We start from the raw sequence: 17,909 nt of genomic DNA on the forward strand, positions 1-17,909 counted from the left end.
TGACATGTTTCTCCATTAATTTGCCGACAAACGGCAGGAGGGAGATGGGCCTCAAATTGGACATGTCGGACCAAGGAACAGAGGTGTTTTTTCTTATAGGCTTGACCAGGGCATTTTTCCACTCCAATGGAACTAGGCCTTCAGATAGCGAGCGGTTAATCAGGGTCTGAATGGAGGGACTGAGAACGTTCCCTATGATATGCATCACTCGGGCAGGAACAAGGTCCGCCGGGCAGCCTGATTTAATAGTGCTCATCAGTGAATTTACATCGTCCAGACTGATCTCAGGAATGCAGGACAGTTTGGTAGGGCCAGAGTCGACAGTCTCGGGCTGAGGGCATGACTTCAGTAGCAGTGGTCACGGCATATGCGGCCACTAACTCTCCTGTGCTTGTTCTCATGCATGAACCATCAACATAAAGTGTCAGGTCAGGGTCTGGCAGTGCAATATCTGTCAGGTCTTGTCTTGGTTTCGTCACTGTATTCATTACTTCCACACAGTCATGTGGTGCAGTGTCTACTGTACTTGAGGGCAAAAGTGTAGCAGGGTTGAGAATATTGCATCGTCTGATCTCTATGTGTGGCTGAAATAACGTCAGTTCATATCCTGTCAGTCTCGCTACAGTCAAGTGCTGTGTCTGTGTCCTGTTCAAGAGAACTTCCACCGCGTGTGGTACCTGTACTGTCAGGGGGTGTCCCAGCACTATGGAGTCACTTTGTCTTATGGCTAGGGCTGTTGCTGCAACTGATTTCAGGCACGCAGGCAGAGCCTGGGCCACTGGATCCAGTGTACTAGAAAAATAAGCGCAAGGCTTGTGTTTTCCTGCTTGATCTTGTGTAAGGACATATAATGCTGTTCCATCTCGTTCAGTGACAAAAAGCATAAAAGGTTTGCTGTAACAAGGAGTCGCTACAACTGGCGCTTGACATAAGGCTCTTTTTAATTCTTCAAATGCCAAAGTATGTTCTTGTGTCCAAGGGAGGACAGTCGAAGACGCTGCCTCCTGTGTTGTCAACTGTATGAGTGGTTTGGCTAGATAGGCATACTGGGGAATCCATTGTCTGCAGTATGAAGTGAGGCCAATGAAGGCCCGTACTTCCTTTTGTGTCTTGGGCTGTGAAAGGTTAGCAATTAACTGAATACGTTCTTGTGTCAGCTGTCTACCCCTCTTGGACAGCAAGTGTCCAAGGTATACCACTTGCTGTGCACAGAATTGCAACTTTGAAGGGGACACTTTGTGCCCCTTGTCTGCCAGAAAGTGTAAAACTGTCAGTGATGCATTTTCGCAGTCTGGTTCTGATCGTGCTGTAATTAGGATGTCGTCTACATACTGGAGCAGTGCAGTGTTGGTAGGCATATGAATACTGTCCAGCTGTCATTTTAATGCTTGGCTGTAAATGCTAGGACTCTCTGTAAAACCTTGGGGAGCTCTCGTAAATTTAAAGCTGCGTCCATTTAAACTGAATCCGAAAAGATACTGACTATCTGGATGAATTGGAACACTAAAGAAAGCATTCTTCAAGTCAATGACAGTAAAGAACGTTGCCTCAGAATCAATAGCAGTCAGTAATGAAGAAATGTCTGGGACCACTGGGTATTGAGGGACTACACATTTGTTCAATTCTCGGTCAACGACTAGTCTGTAAACTGGTGGTGCAGTAGGGTCTGTTCGTTTAAGAATAGGGATGACAGGTGAGTTACATACATTCGAGGCAGTCTCCACTACCACCCCTTGTGCAATGAGTTCGTCAACAATTTTCAGCAAGGCAACTACGGCATCAGGTGGTAACTTGTATTGTCGGATACGTGGTAGTACTACTCCTGTTTTCAGAGTGACACGGTGTGGTGTAATGTGCATGTAACCTACGTCAGTCGGACCTTGTGCCCATAGGTGCTGTGGTACATTCTGGAGTCTGTGGTCAAAAGCCTTCAACACATAATGTCCCTTAAAATCTCGTAAGAACAGTCGTACTCCTTCCGGAGAACAACATATAACTGCTCCTAGTTATTTCAATGTCTTTATACCAAGCAAGTTTTCTGGACATGACTTAGTAAGTAGCAAGTCTGTGGTCCGTGACAATGGACCTACTCCTAGGGAAACTGGTTTCGATACTTCATTAACAATAGGCTTTCCTGAAAATCCCAGGGAAACATTCTGTGAGCCCGAGAGGGGTGCCCCTGGAACCTCGTCATGACTGATGGTAGTTCTGCTCGCCCCTGTGTCAATCAGAAATTTTCTGTCCTTTCCCAATACACGACTATGTACATAGGGACCCTCTTGAACTACAGGAACCTCAATAAGGGGCAAGCCAACTTCCCTCTCTAGGCTGTTTCATGAGAACTGTTGGTATTCTGGATAGTCTGACTGCGTGTACTGATACATTTGTGTCGGGGCAGTAACAGGTGGCGGTGGGGGTGGAAAATTCGCTACTGTCTGTTTTGTGTTCTGTGGGGTGCTATTCTGCCTGGGAACGTGTGGTCATTCTTTGGTTCTGCCTGTAGCTATATTGTGTTTCAGGACAGCACAATCTTTTACAAAGTAACCTGGCTGTTTGCAATAATTACAGTTCCCTTTAACAAGTGTCGTGGCATTTTTGTTCGTATTTGCCGGCACCGTTTGGGCAACCAGCACTTTCATTTTCGTTTCTTTCATGCGTCTCTTTTCATGATCCTGCTCTTCTCTAATTCTGTTCTGGTGATATTGTAACATTTGCAACATTTGCGAAGGACTATTCGCTTGCCAAGTACTCTCAACCTTCAGTACTCTATTCTTGATCTGGGGTAAGGAATTCTCTACTAATTTGCTCACGAAAAGATGAGGATATGACTCGCTACTGGGCTTAAGGCCACTATTAATAGAAAAACATTTCTCGAATCTAGAATAGAAATCACTTGTGTCCTCGTCTTGTTTCTGTTTACAGGCTGAAATAGCATCCCAGTCTTCCTTTTTAGTAATCAATAATCTTGGCAAAACCTGTATCAGGAGTTCAGGTAGTTCTTTAGCTTTGTCCCCAAGACCAACACCAGGGTGCCGGCCTTTATCCTCTGTTTCCAATGCTGCCCAACTTAACTTTTTCTCTCCCACCTCCCAGTCTTTTTCCTTAAGCTTTTCATAAATACCTGCAGGCAACAGTACTTTCAATAGTTTTATATTATCAGCGTACGTGTAATCTCCTATGCGGAGAATGTCTTTTAATTCTCGGTGAAACCCCCCCGGGTCTTTATCATGGCAGGGCAGCATCTTTTTCATTTCCAGTATTTCTAATTTCGTCAAGGGTGTGTAAACATACACTCGTTGAACTCACCGCTGCATTTTTGACGGGATGCACCTCTCGTAGGGGGTTCTGTCTGTCTATGTATAAGTTCTTTCTGTCGTGGTGTGGGGCGGGAAGCATGCATGTGGTCAGAGAAGTGAAGTACTTATGTCGTTGATCCAGAATGACATTAATTAAATCAGTACCTAGGCCTGTCCATCTGTCTAGAAGTATGTCGTCCAGTAATTTATACAATGGGCCAGGATCAGAATATTGACTCTCGTACAACGTTATCAAATGTTGAACCATGTAAATACCAGCCAAACGCTGTTCGTTCGGCGGAAGGCTCAAGAAAGTCTGGGCCACTAAATCATTGCTATAAATGTTAGAATTGGACACCCATTGGACGGCTGACCGGACCAATTCCTTTTCGTGTGGGGTGTGGGATCGCTCGCACTCTATCCGTCGTCTCAGTGCTTTTTCAGTAGCTTGGAATAGATTTTCAAGGGAATATCTTTCTTTTATAGCCTGTCCCTGTTTGTGGTAGTCGAGGCCCATGGGCTTGTCAAACTGTCGTGCTTTGCCTACGTAATTCATTTTGTCTTTTGCCTCGTTTTCTGGCTCAAAATCTTCCGATGATGACTCAAACTGCCCGTCAGACACTTCACTGTGTATTTCTAAGATCTCCTTTCGTATTTTCTTGTACATACTTTCTGTCTGTCCCTGTCTATCATGCCGACCGGCAGCTATGTTGTCACTCCAATCCATCAGACCTTTCTTTACATCTTTGTCTGGTTGGTCTTGTTCCCTGATCAGACAGTTAATCATAAAACGTAGAATGAAGTTCTTAACCTCCACCTTTCTGTGTTCCATGGCCTTTTCTATACTCTCGGGTCCCTCCCCCGTTCTAATGAAATGGTATATTTTATCTAGGTGTTCCTTCATGTCTGGTAATGTGACCAAATAGTCGACGGCATGTCTTAATCTTAGTGAAAACACGAGCATTGCACCCTCTCCTGGTACTGGATCGTATATACAACGTGGGATCGTTACACCTACGGAATACTTAAATGGCGTTGATGTCGATTGTGGCGTTCGTGGTGGCCCTAGCGGTGCTCGTGGCGTTGGCGGTGGCCCCCCTCCCACTGCCCCGGGCCCTACGTCGTCTTTCACGATCTGCTGGAGCTGAAGCTGTATGAGCTGATCCGCTGATGGGGGCGGAGGGAACTCTGCGTTCACGTAGTCCAGTGCGGGCTCTTCTAGAGAGGAGGAAATAAAAGCTTCAGAGGCTGTCGGCTTTGTTCTACGTACTCTAAAGGGTACTGGTGGTGGCGTACGCGACCTATGGGGTACTTCTGAGGGGGTCACTCTAGCTAGTTCTTCTGAGAGGACGGGATAAATACCAGCAACGAGGGCATTTCTTTCTCTTTCAGCCTGTTCTGCCTTGACCCGTTCCCCCTCCTCCCGCTGTTCTTTTTCTTTGGCTTTTTCGGCTGCTTGTTTACTTCTCTCTGCTTGGTGGAATTCTTTCTCTGCCCTCCTATGCGCTTCTTTACGCCATAACTCAATGGCATCTTTCTGAGACGGTCTTACTTTCCTTTTCCACAGCGCTTCCTCTACTTTCATAATGCATTCAGAATCCCATGTTCCTGAGGCAGGCCATCTGTACTTCTCCTCTAAATCCTTAGTGTAATCTACCCACAAGTCTAAAAACAATATGGCATCTAGCCCGTGTTTGTTATACATGAAATGACCAGGTGTGTCTCTAGGCGGGACGGGAACTGACTCTTCGAGTATTCCTTTCCTGGTCCCTATCTGACGTAATTTCGAAAACAGTGGCATGTTGAGACCGTCTTAAAGAACAACACAATAAACACAAAAATACTCTGACTGAAACAACCATTCATACTACAACACTAAAACACTAAAACAGATACATGGAGAAAAACATGAACTTGAAAACAGTTAACTTTATGCACTGGAATACAGTACAGCCATACCGGTCTCGTAAAGAGACACGTCTTTACCGTGCCCACCGAAATGGACCCGTCTTTACCGTGCCTGTGTGAACGGACACGTCTTTACCGAGCTCAAATAAATGAACCCGTCTTGAATCTTTATGCGTTCCCTATAACGGTACTCACCGGGAAGCAGAACTTGAAGGCCTCGGAAAACTTGATACTGCGTGGACTTAAACTGCGCATGCGCCTCGGAACAGGTGGGCCTCTGGAAACCTCGGACCTTGCTCTCTCACGGCTTGGGCTCTGGTTGGGATGATCCGCAATTCTCACCGCCTCGTGTGGATGCCTGGTCGCAGTCCGTCTCCTCCGTGGGCCTGAGGGAGTAAGCAGGAAGACCCGCTGGCGTGTACACTTTGAAGTCCGTCACGGCTGTAGAAGGGGGCAAGGGCTGGACCTACATCGCCGGCGCGTGGGGAAGGGGACTTGTCCCTATTCGGGCGCCAGAATTATGTGGTAAATTAAATATTACCCTGTCGGAATTTCTATACTTAAACAATGGGTCAAGCATATAATGAGAGGCAGAGTCCGTGGTGTCCGATTCAAAAGGGCTTTATTTCAGTAACTCGAGTTAAGGGAGAATCGGGTTCCATCACCACTAAGGTTCAGGAAGGGTCTTCTGAACTTTATTCACAGAGTACAATATTTATACATGGAATATACATTGCATTGCATAGAGAAGGAGGAGCGCTCCAGGCAGAGAAAGAGAAAGAGAGAGATAAGAGCATATGGGCGTGCAAGAGGCGTGTAAGAAGGCGTACATGTGGACGTTCACTTGAGGAGTCATAGGTGAGTCATAGGTGGGTGGATACATGGAGGGGGTCTGCATGGTCAGCTGGAACCTTTACCCTACTTGTGTGCGCTACTTGGTCATGACGTGCAATGAACGTGTAACTGGGGGAAGCTGGGGGGAGCTGACTTTCGATCTAGTAGAGAAGCCTTCAGTGTCGGGACGACCCGCACGTCTGGTATTATCTGCTATCTTAGGTTTGGAGGATGTATTGTCTGAAGTAAAGGTCGCTCGAGCAAAGGTTGCTCATCACCAAAAGCCAGTGTGTGCATATATTTCTTCGTGCATTGCGTGGGGGCCATGGGCTTTCTATGGATGCGAGCTCTGTAAATCACTTCAACGGAGACAGAAAGGCTAGGCCCTATCTCTGCAGTCTGGTTCTGTTTACCTTCTTCACTAGGCAGGAATGCGTTTCTGTGGAGCAAGTAGATAACTGTGTGCAAAATACTGTCTTGGCAGGCCGGGCTGGGCCCCTTTCGGCTGAGCCAGAAGTATGCGAGAGGTCAGGGATACGTAGCTAAGCTGCAGCTTTCAGAGTGTCTGGAGGCAAGAAACCTGAATTCGGAGACTGGCTCAGGGTGAGCCACAAAACGGGTTCATCTCGACTTTTTATTAAACGTGCACAATGCAAATACATTGGCAACATAGCAACATAGGCCTCAGTGCAGAATTAACGTTTCTTTCATGGAAGGCTTGGTAACTGACATTCTAATGTGAGACGGAAATACAGAGGCATTATTATTACAGGCATGAGAGGGAAAATGCATGGGTGACATGCACATACACTAAACGTGGGGTACACGCAGGGGACACATTGGCCACGTAAAATTTCTATTTCCTCATTCTGATGCCTGGGAAATTCAGAGGTAAGGAATCTGCAGCTAGATATTGTCTCTACCAAATAATGTTTCCGAAGGGAAGTACCTTGTTCTTCAATACATCTTAATCATTCATGGTTCTGGGACAAAAAGATTTGAGCGGCAAGTAAGGTAGTGAATATCTAATATTTGGCAGTATCTGTTTCGGCAAGTAGCAACCCTAGACAAATAAAGGTACTTTCCCTTTGTGAATAACCCTCTTCCTCCATGATACCTAGATGTACAAGTAAAGAGTAACTCACCAACCTACACCACCTCAAAATCTCCAGCCAGTAGTTCTGAATAATCGCACATAACATGCAGGAGATCTCCAGTGTGCATCTGATATCCGAGGCAGCTAGGAGAGGTGCTGGCTAGGAGAGGTGCCTTTGTCCATCTTTCAAAGGTGATTTCTTGAGAAATAAACTCTGCAAACATATTTAAATAGAATAAATGTAATTTATCCAAGATGCAAGTTCACGAAATGCCAGTTGGGCTTTCTGTCAGCCTTATCACAAAAAAAGACTCCAAAAATACTAAGCCTGAGAGTGATTTTCAGGTAGTGTAACACACGAGGAACTTAGGCCTTGTATGCGGTAGTGGGGGCTGAACAACTTACCACTAATGGTGCGTTGGACCTGATAGTCATGTCCACATGTATTTAGGGAAAACACTAGTTCTTTTTAGTTACCCTCACACACCCTAGTGGTGTCATGCTTCATCATTGGGTCACCCCGACCCCTAAAAGTCGAGGTGGGCTCAACCACAGTGTTGGGTAGCTCTTTGATAGATGAAGGATGGGGGATTATAAGATAAAATACCTCAATCAGACCCCTGGTTTCCCTTTATTCGTGGGTCTGGTTGGGTCATTAAAAATTATTTAAAAGCGGGTCTTGTTTGGATTTTAATGGTCTTATGACCCTAGTGCCCTGTCATCCATCATTGTCTAAAGAACATAGGGACTACTCCTATCTAGATCCAATTGGCTGGAATATATGTGGTGCTTTAGTGACTGGGGTTGGATAAATCTGAGATATACACCCTTAGCCTCTTGTTGACTTGTGGCCACTTTAACTTAAGGAAAGCTTTTCAAATGCTATTATCCCAGCTAAATGTGTGTGAGATGAAAACACTATTTGTGAAGCCTATGTGCCTGTTCTTTATAACAGACAAAGGCATGTACTATGTAGTGAGCCAGATGAACCAATTGATTTTCTTTTCATTTGCCACATCCTTCTACGAGTAACTTGTCTCACTTGTGGGTTTGAAGAATTAAGATAGCTCCTGTTTTAGTGGCGTACGCTGCACTTCAGTGGGTCTCAGAGCTATTACTTTGACAGTGATGTGCAGCTTAGTATCTAAAGAGCCTCTAGAGTAACAAAGCGCTCAGACAGCAGTTTTGCAAAATACAACAGGAAAGCATTTCTGAAGGTAAGTACTGCTTTTTCATTAAGAATTGTGAAAATTGTCATAATTATTATGAAATGTTTACAATTAAACAGAAGCATTAAGTATTGACCCAAAAATAAGATTTATTTTCTGTACTACATAAGGTTAAACTGCTTAAAGACACTCTTGACTCTTGGAAGAAGGAAGTGGAGAAGAAACCTCCTACTATGTCAATCGATGAGGCCTATGAAGTCCTTCATCTTCCCAAAGGACAAGGACAGTAAGTTGCTGACCAGTTGTTGATTCATTCAGTAAGATTCTATGTACCTTTTTTGCAAGTGGTTTCTTGATTGAAACAGACAATTTCATCTTGCTCTCTTTTATTTCCTTTAAATGAAACAACAGCAAAACCTCTTAAGTCCATTGGAATATTTGCATCAAGTAATTTATGTAAAGTGTCCATAATAAATACCCCACTTTGTTTCAAATGGAAGTTTCAGGCCTAGGTACATTTTTGATTGATTTGTGTATTTTTTCATTGTCCAGCTGCTTTCAAAAGCCCTTAAAACTGACAGAACGGGACAATCAGAGGAATGCCTCTATATTAAACGGTGACTGTCTCTGCTTTCGATTATGGATGACAGTTTTAGAAAAGTATAGCAGAAGATGGTGCAATGAATGATCTGTGGGTTAAATGAAAAAAAATGGTTTTGTGTTGTGAATTCCTTACTGATGATGCATCTTGAAATAAAAGAGAAATATGTCAATTCTTTCCTTTATATGCCTTTTGCTTTCACTGACTAAAGCAGGGTCCTATGCTGAACATCCAGGCAAAGTGGCTGTGATTAAGAACTTTAATGTTCTAAAAAGTAATGCATGCACAGTCTCATAATCTTGTTTCTTACTCAAAAGAAGCAAAAACTAAAATAAAAATAATTTCTCTGCCCCTTTAGATTTTCTGGTAACCAGTTGCGTTAATTGTTGAGTCACCAGGCTTGCTAACATCTCCCTGATGTACTTGGTAGTACAACGCTCTGACTTCCCAATGACAATATCTGATGGTGGTTAATGCTAGAGAAGAGGTCCTGGAGAAACTGTCCCTACTAGTTTGCCCATGTTCAGCAGACAGCTAGAAGTATGCTTTTTCCTAGCTGGCATACAGGCTTTGCAGCTTGGTTTCTTAGCGTGGTGTAGGTTTAGGAGTGCTGTTGTTTTCACTTTGGCTTTCCGCTTTAAAAGAAATGAACATAGGCTGCTAGTGAAGAACAACGAGTTTATGGATATGCAGGTGCCAGTGAATGAGACTAATTCTTGCATTGCTTCTACCACTTTGCTGCAGTAAATGCTTTAATTTGGACCAGTGTGCTTAGGTGAGGGTCACATGCATTCTGTGCCATAGGACTCAAGTTGTACTTCACCAACAAAGCCTGAGTAGGCCGAAGCTAGTCTGGGAAATGCTTGTGTTCCTGTCTGGTGTGGACCTGGGCTAGCAGTTCGAACTGGTGGGTTACTATTGGAGCAAGATTAACAATGAGCGACATAGGTGAAAAACCATGGGCTGGGATGTGACCCCCGGCAATCACCAATGACTGAGATTCATTTAAGCATTCTTCTCATGACCTTTGTTGTTTGTTTAAAAAAAATAATTGGAAAATAACTTTTTATTCGGGGTCGGAAGCTTGTTTGTTGGGGGCAACACGGACTGGAAGTCACTACACCAGACCCATGGACATCGCGCTCCTTGCCTTGCTCTCCGCCGCACCTGATAACGCGGCCGCAGAGAGGGGGGAGACACCACACGACGGACTACACCTCCCAGCGTCCCCTGACCAGGACACGGGGACGCCGCCTGCAGCGTCACTTTCCCGCGCCCGGAGGCGCATAAGGCAGACCCGCTCTTCCCGCATCGCGGGACGCGCGCAGGCTGAGCCCGGGCAGAGGGCGGGCCGTCTGTGGCCGTCCGGGGCAGAACGTGGCAGGGCTGGGCCACCCCTCTAACTACTGCTACCCTAAGGTAACTTATTTCTGGGAATAAAAAGTCAACAGGACTAAGTATCATAGAAAATGGGGAAAAGGAAAAATACTGAGGAATGGAGCGAGGTAGTGGGGAAAAAGGCAAGAAAAAATAAGCAGAAGAAGCCAGCTGCCCATGCAGGGGGAAATTGTATAATGGACCGTATTGACGAACTGATCGAGGACTGTCAAAATCTATTAACAGATAATCTACCTACATCTGTAAGGGGTCTAGAGAGAGCAGAGGATAACAGGACCACTGCGGGGGACAAGCCTCGGAATAGCGGACCCCTGATCCCGGAAATGTTTAAAGTCAGAAATCGAGATGGAGACAACCCTGAGGCAGATACCGTTCAAGGGTTTCAAGAGCGTGCTGTTGTAGACATTGCCATATCTAAAGATCTCTCCAGTAAGCCGCCCACCGCGCTGAACCCGACTGTTCTTGTCTGCAGTAATAGGTTCGACATTTTGGCCCCCGCAGATAGATGTTGCACCACTTCTGGCAGTGATCGACCTGCAAAAGATGGTGGGGATAGAATCAACGATCCTCAAGTTTACGCGCTCAATTATACATGAAACAGTGGTGTTTCTTCACAAATATTTCTTTTAATTCAGATGTCTTTTGTAATTAAGCCAATTCTTCATTCATTGGTACATCCAATTCACTTGTACTTGTTACTCTGCGAACATAATATGCTCCTTATGTCGCCATAAACAGTTAACTTGCATTTGTAATCACCCAATGCATTTCGGGTCATAAACCTCGACCCTTCGTCAGGGGTCTGTGGACAAGGGATAAGACAGGACCAACGTTAGTTGCTACCACAACTGTCTGAATGTTAAGAAAAATTAACAAACGAAGAAACGGAAACGTGGAAGAAGATAGAAAGGTGGGAGAGTTAAACCGTGCAATGCTAAACTGACCGTCGTGTATTTAAAGTGCAAGAATAACTCCAGATGGACATAACAAGAAAATACGTGCTCTTAACAACTTAGCCTTACGAGTGTATACACCAAACCAGTCACCAACCTTCACGATACGAAAAACTTACGAGAAAGCGGCAGACGCCGTCACCTCAATCTAGACGCGAAAAGCCTCGGAGTACAGCAATGTGTACGACAGGCGTTTAAAACAAGGTCATGTGATCGGAAGAGTGGCCAATAGGAGAGCGGAAAAGAAAAGAACCAATAGGAAAGAAGAAATCAAAAACACTAATACGAAATGCAAAACCCTGGTCATGTGATGTGAGTGTGTAGGCTTCATTGAGGAAGCGGGTTACAAACGTAAACAATAACATAGAAACACCTGCCCACGTCGCAATTCATCAGGTTGAAACGCATTACATCTTGTGACACCGACTTACAGATCGCTTTGAATGACCAAGTGATGAGGTATCAAGAAAGAGGATATCCGGAAGATGTAATATCTAAGGCTTTGGAAAAAGTAAACAAATTGGAACGGATTCTAGTCTAGATTGAGGTGACGGCGTCTGCCGCTTTCTCGTAAGTTTTTCGTATCGTGAAGGTTGGTGACTGGTTTGGTGTATACACTCGTAAGGCTAAGTTGTTAAGAGCACGTATTTTCTTGTTATGTCCATCTGGAGTTATTCTTGCACTTTAAATACACGACGGTCAGTTTAGCATTGCACGGTTTAACTCTCCCACCTTTCTATCTTCTTCCACGTTTCCGTTTCTTCGTTTGTTAATTTTTCTTAACATTCAGACAGTTGTGGTAGCAACTAACGTTGGTCCTGTCTTATCCCTTGTCCACAGACCCCTGACGAAGGGTCGAGGTTTATGACCCGAAATGCATTGGGTGATTACAAATGCAAGTTAACTGTTTATGGCGACATAAGGAGCATATTATGTTCGCAGAGTAACAAGTACAAGTGAATTGGATGTACCAATGAATGAAGAATTGGCTTAATTACAAAAGACATCTGAATTAAAAGAAATATTTGTGAAGAAACACCACTGTTTCATGTATAATTGAGCGCGTAAACTTGAGGATCGTTGATTCTATCCCCACCATCTTTTGGATGTTACAAGGCACGGCCAGACTCCGTGTGACGTTCACGCGCCACCACTATCTTGTGAACTTTTTGTTAAACTTTGAACACAGAGTGCATAGGGATTACACTATTTCTCAGTGATCGACCTGCGCCAGGAGTCCCATCAGGTGAAGGGGAGTCGATGAACACAGCGGCCAGTGACCACCCTGTAGTCACGCGTGAAGACATCACTCCCCTTACCCTTATGGTGAAGCAGCTACTCAACCTAGTGGAGGCCCTGTATAATAAAATCGAGAGTCTCACAGCCACTATAACAAATCTTAGTGCGAGGCAGGTTCCCTGTCCTATTTCTACATCAAAACCAAATGATAATGCCTTAAGCAAGGACCAGAGTAGATTGGTGGTAGATTCTAGAACCTTTCAGGTTAGAGGAGCAGAATTATCCAAACATCCCGTTACTCAGCATAGCGGAGCGAGCAGAGCTGGTAGTGGGCACTCACATATTAGCAAGGCCCACGCTCGTCCTCTTGGGCAAATACAAGGTAACACCATAGCAGGGGAGGGTCACTCAGGGGTAAGCACTGAGGGCATTGGATTAGGGGTTGGTCCAATAGTCAAAGTAAATTCCCGTTTAGCATTAGTTCCAATGCCAGAGCGGGCCCCCCAGCCAAAGGATGTCTCCGCGAATAACCCCCCAAAAGTATATATGGTGAACGTTCCTAAACGAAATCAGAATAGTGGTTGGGAATCCAGCGAATCTCTCATAAATAAGGCAACCCACTGGACCAGGTACGTCAGGGGCTGCCGTTCATTAATTAGAGAAGATATTCTCCTAGCTAAAAGGATTTCCATTGTAGGGGAAAAAACAGACTGTATTCAGCTAGTCCTTAAAAACCGCTATTTGGAGGAAAATTTAATTTTGTTAGAGTTCAGAACTTGCTCCCCAGACCATTCCAAAATCCAATTTAGGTCCTCTCCCATCCAAACTAAACCTCTGGGCATACAAGTGGGCGGGAGGGAACCAGCTAGTTCTAGTCTTGACCAAAACGACTGACTATCACAAGTAGGTGTCGAATTGGGACACATCATGGTAGAGCAAAGTCCACTCTTAGTTAGCAACTTGGGCGAACGTTATATAGCGAATATTCCCGGGCCTACTGACGACACAACTCATAGTATTCTGGCTACTCCCTGTATCACCACATCACAAACAACCTTGATATTATCATGGAATATTGCTGGCCTCAAATCTAGGGTTGCATCACCTGATTGGGCTTCATTCATTAATTTGTAGGACATCTGCCTGTTTCAGGAAACATGGTTATTAGAACCACTATTCTTTCCGGGTTTCTGAATTACAGCATACCAGCAGTAAAGGGAGCTAGAGGGAGGCCATCGGGAGGACTAACTATCTGGATTAAACAGGATTTAGATGTTAGTGTAAAATCTGTCTACACAAACCACAGGGACCTACAGCTTCTTACCCTAAAGAATAGTAACAATGAACTGGTTGATATTTACAACCTGTATGCGAGGAGCACTGGAGGGAAAAAATTGGAGGTCATAAGGGCATTAGAAGAACATATTGAACGCTACACACAGCAATCCCATATCATCCTAGGTGGTGATTTTAATTCAACTTTTGAGCCCCTACTGGGAGGAGAGTGGAACATCTCTGAGGAGGAAGACAGCCAATGTGGTGTACCCAAACTTGAACTAGAGCCTGTAAAAAGGTGCTCTGAAATAACTATTCAGATTAACGCACTTTGCCTGAACAAGGGGCTACGTGCTACAAATGGTAGGACCCAGTAAGACAAGAGAGGTGCCAACACATTTAATAGCGGTCCACGAACAAGCAGAATTGATTACATCCTGTTGAGTCTTAGCCTATGGCAATATCTGGAAGAGATGTCGGTCATAGACAGGTTAGAGAGCGATCATAACCCCCTGTCATTGTCCCTACACTATTGGTTGCCACCAGCAGAAGCAAGGGGAGCGAGCGTGGAGCCAATTAACAACGTAGATATTACAAATGGCATGCGCCACGTTAAAGGGGCTAAGGTACTGGAGAACCAAGAGCATCTGGACTTTATATTAAGCAAAATGAAGCTAGCTCTGCAGGAAATGAAGAACGAATCTATAAAGGGGGACCAGGCCACAGTTCTGAAATCAGTTACCAATATACATGAATCACTTTTTACTGACTTAAAAAGCCTATTTGTTAAGCCCAACAATATCAGTAAAAGCCATGTGCCGCGATGGTACTCATGTGAGTGCAGGAAAGCAAGGACAGATTTGGGCAGTGCCCTTAAAAGTGGAATGAGCGAACGAGTCCGCGCAGCAAGGGGAGCATACAAGAGCATAATTCATAAATCTAAGAGAGCTTGGGATGAGTAAAGGTGGCAGGACCTAAAAGAAGCGGGCATGCAAAAAGACTCCAGGAGGTTTTGGGGACACACTAAAATGGGGAAGTGAGAGAAAACGGGATAAGCCTCAAAACTGGGAGCCCAAAGAGGAATGGGTATCATACTTCAAGCCCCAATATGCCAAGAGTATGGAACTATGCACCCACTTGGAGGCTCCCAATATGTTGTTTTTCAGTGATGAGGCTTTTAATCTTGAGGATATAAATCTGGCACTGGACATGGTAGTTCCTGCCAGGCCTCAGGTGTTGATGGAATACCAGCAGATGTATTTTTACATGACAGAGATCCCTGGGGAGATTATATACTCCTGCTAACAAATAGTATAGCTAAAGGAGCTCCCATCCCTACCACCTGGCAAGGGGCGGAAATAATACCAATATATAAGAAAGGGGACAAGACCTTACCTAGTAACTACCGCCCAATCAGCCTGATCGATACCATTCAGAAAATCTTCGGCAGGCTGATTTTAAACAAGATACAGGTTTGGGAACAAGAAGGGAACATCCTATCCCGACTGCAAGCAGGATTTCGATCTTCAATCAGTACGATTGATCAAGTCCTCCAATTTGCCATGCTATACTGGAAGACTGTCCTAATAGGAGGGTGCAGTCTTTACGCTGCCTTTATAGACCTCAGGGCAACCTTCGACCTTGTTACCCGGGAAACTTTGTGGCAAGTTCTCCACCACATGGGACTGCCCAGTGCCCTCCTTTCATTAATCATTAGACTACATGAAAACAACTTTGCCCAGATAAGGTGGGGTAGCCCTGGAAGCATCACCAGCCAGTTTCCTGTGGAAAGAGGGGTGCGACAAGGCTGTGTCCTTGCGCCAACCCTTTTTTCTCTCTACTTAAACGATGTGGAAAACATACTGATCGCAGCTAATGTAGATGCCCCAACACTAGCGGGAGCCAAAGTACCCATACTAATGTTTGCTGATGACTGTTTAATCATAGCCAAAACCCCGAGTGGATTACAGAAGGCACTAGGAATCTTTGAAAGCTTCTGTACCGCTCGTGGTTTGGAAGTAAATGTTTCCAAATCAAAATACATGGCCTTTAATCAGCACAAATCTTTCAAGGGCAAAATGCTTATGAACAATCTTCCCCTTGAGAAGGTTCAAGCATTTACTTACCTTGGGGTAGGCATCCAACAAGACTTATCCTGGAAACAGCAGGTGGAATTGGGAACTCTTAAGCACCGTCAGCTAGCAGGAGGATTAAATAGGGAACATGCTAGGTCACGCACTAAACCAATTGCTCCTGCCCTTTCCGTCTACAATGGCAAGGTGATTAGCTCAGCCTTATACGGCGTAGAGATATGGGGATTTGAAAACCTGGGGAAACTTAACAGCATCAGAGAATAGATTTCTAAGGAATCTTGTAAACCTACTTCAGAGTACTCCTATGTGTCCCCTGTACCTCGATATGGCCATGAGACCTATTGCCCACATAGCTGCCCTTCGACCAGTCCTATATTGGAGGCGCCTATGGACAACACCTGAACTGAAAACCTGTGCTGAGGGACTGAAGGATTTAATCAGAAGTGACACCCACCACGAAAATCATATGGTTATCCAGGATTGGCAAAACCTTGCTTGAACTGGGACTTAGAGCGCTCTGGGAAGATCCAGCGAATGCTATGTTCCCCTCAATAAAGGACCTCAAGGGGTTGTACTGGGAGGCTGTGACCCTAGAAGTGTACAGGAAGGCTTCCCCCCTTTCACTTACAAGGACCTTTCTGGGTTTTAAAGACACACCCACATTCGAAGCTTTCTGGGACAGTATTAGCAAACCTTTGGATCGTAAGCTGTTTTTCCAGGGAAATAAGGCTTCCTGCCCGGGTTGTCCTGCTGCTTTGGAATTGATAAACCACATACTATTTGAATGTCCAGCGTATGTAGACCCACGTAGGAAGTGGCTATGCCCCATTGCCAAGTTACTGGGAACCAAAAGTGGCATAGTAGCAGCTAGAATAATCCGTACCAGCAATAATCTTACCATCTGTATAGCCCTGGCCAAATTCATAGGCTGGGCATGGGTCATCAGAAGTAAACTGGAACCGGGACTGAAACCTTGTTAAATGTTTGGCTAAAACCACTAGGAAAATTCATGCACTTTTTGTAACTTATACTTACGATGTATTTTATGAATTCAACCCAAGCATTTTAACCTTTTAAATCATGAAATGTAATTGATCTTTTTAAAGCTTTTATGACACTGTCGAATAAAGCTTGTTTTGATGATGATGAACTTTTTATTTATTTTCTTTATCCAGTGTTTCTTGTGCATGTTTTTGAAAGCCTAGTTGACTAACAGCACGTCCATATTCTTGCTCAGGGATAGGCCCTATTTTTGGGTCTAGCCTAGAGGCAGCTTTAGCTGTCTGATCAGTCTAACTTTTTCTGAAAAATCCATATAAAAAATACTTGCATACGTACAGGGACATTCAGTCAGCCCTCTTTATCTGTTGAAATTGCATTTATATTTTGCTTCCACCGACCACAACATATCGCATGGGAAAATAGGTCAGGCCAGTTCATGCACTGGTTGTCTTGCATTGCGTGTGTGTTTGTTTATGGACCAACCAGAAAAGAAGTTCACGTTCGTGCCAGAACTGCTTTGCCTAGGCTGCTGGGGTACTCCTTCTTTCGGACATTTTCTGTATTTTTGCTGTTTTCTTTTTGAAAAACTGTGCACACTTGCCTTGGCCACATCTATCGGCTTTGGCAAAACTTGTTTATTCTAGAACAACTGTAGGACTGTTGATCTCTCTTGAAACTTTGTAAAGCTCACTGCGACACATGGATGATTGAATGATTGGTCATGCTTTTTTTTTAATACATTGGTTTCATAGAACTTAGTCAGAAAAAGAAAATCAGCATATAGTTACACTGCTATAAGTCTGTCCTTGCAAGATTAAAGTGGAAAACAAGACCAAAGTAAACAACAAAAGGATCGTCACACTGATAAGTGTTATGAGCCCCAGTGTCCCCTAATTTAGGCCTAGGTAGCTGCACAACCTTTTACCTACATTTGTCATGCCTTGCTCTACATAACAGTTCTGACACTGCCCTTTTACCTAGTTATGTGCTGAATAAATGTCATGTGGTTATCTTCAAAAACTTGTCTCATTTATTATGCATGAGG

General features: G+C 44.4%; 1 protein-coding gene across 4 annotated transcripts in view; it reads left to right on the plus strand.

The window, feature by feature from the left end:
• The window catches only part of DNAJC13 (DnaJ heat shock protein family (Hsp40) member C13), a 1,694,551-nt gene that overhangs the window by 927,612 nt on the left and 749,030 nt on the right, over nucleotides 1–17,909 (plus strand). For all 4 annotated transcript variants that reach the window (XR_015300721.1, XM_086942056.1, XM_086942057.1 and 1 more), the window contains one exon: nucleotides 8,474–8,589. Coding sequence is in view for 3 of the 4 variants with exons in the window: in XM_086942056.1 (XP_086798182.1) it covers nucleotides 8,474–8,589 (116 nt within the window). In the remaining variant the exon portion in view is untranslated. The remainder of the gene's footprint in view (nucleotides 1–8,473; nucleotides 8,590–17,909) is intronic.

This window comes from Lissotriton vulgaris, chromosome 10 (genome assembly GCF_964263255.1).
Source record: "Lissotriton vulgaris chromosome 10, aLisVul1.2, whole genome shotgun sequence".
NCBI classification, from domain to species: domain Eukaryota; kingdom Metazoa; phylum Chordata; class Amphibia; order Caudata; family Salamandridae; genus Lissotriton; species Lissotriton vulgaris.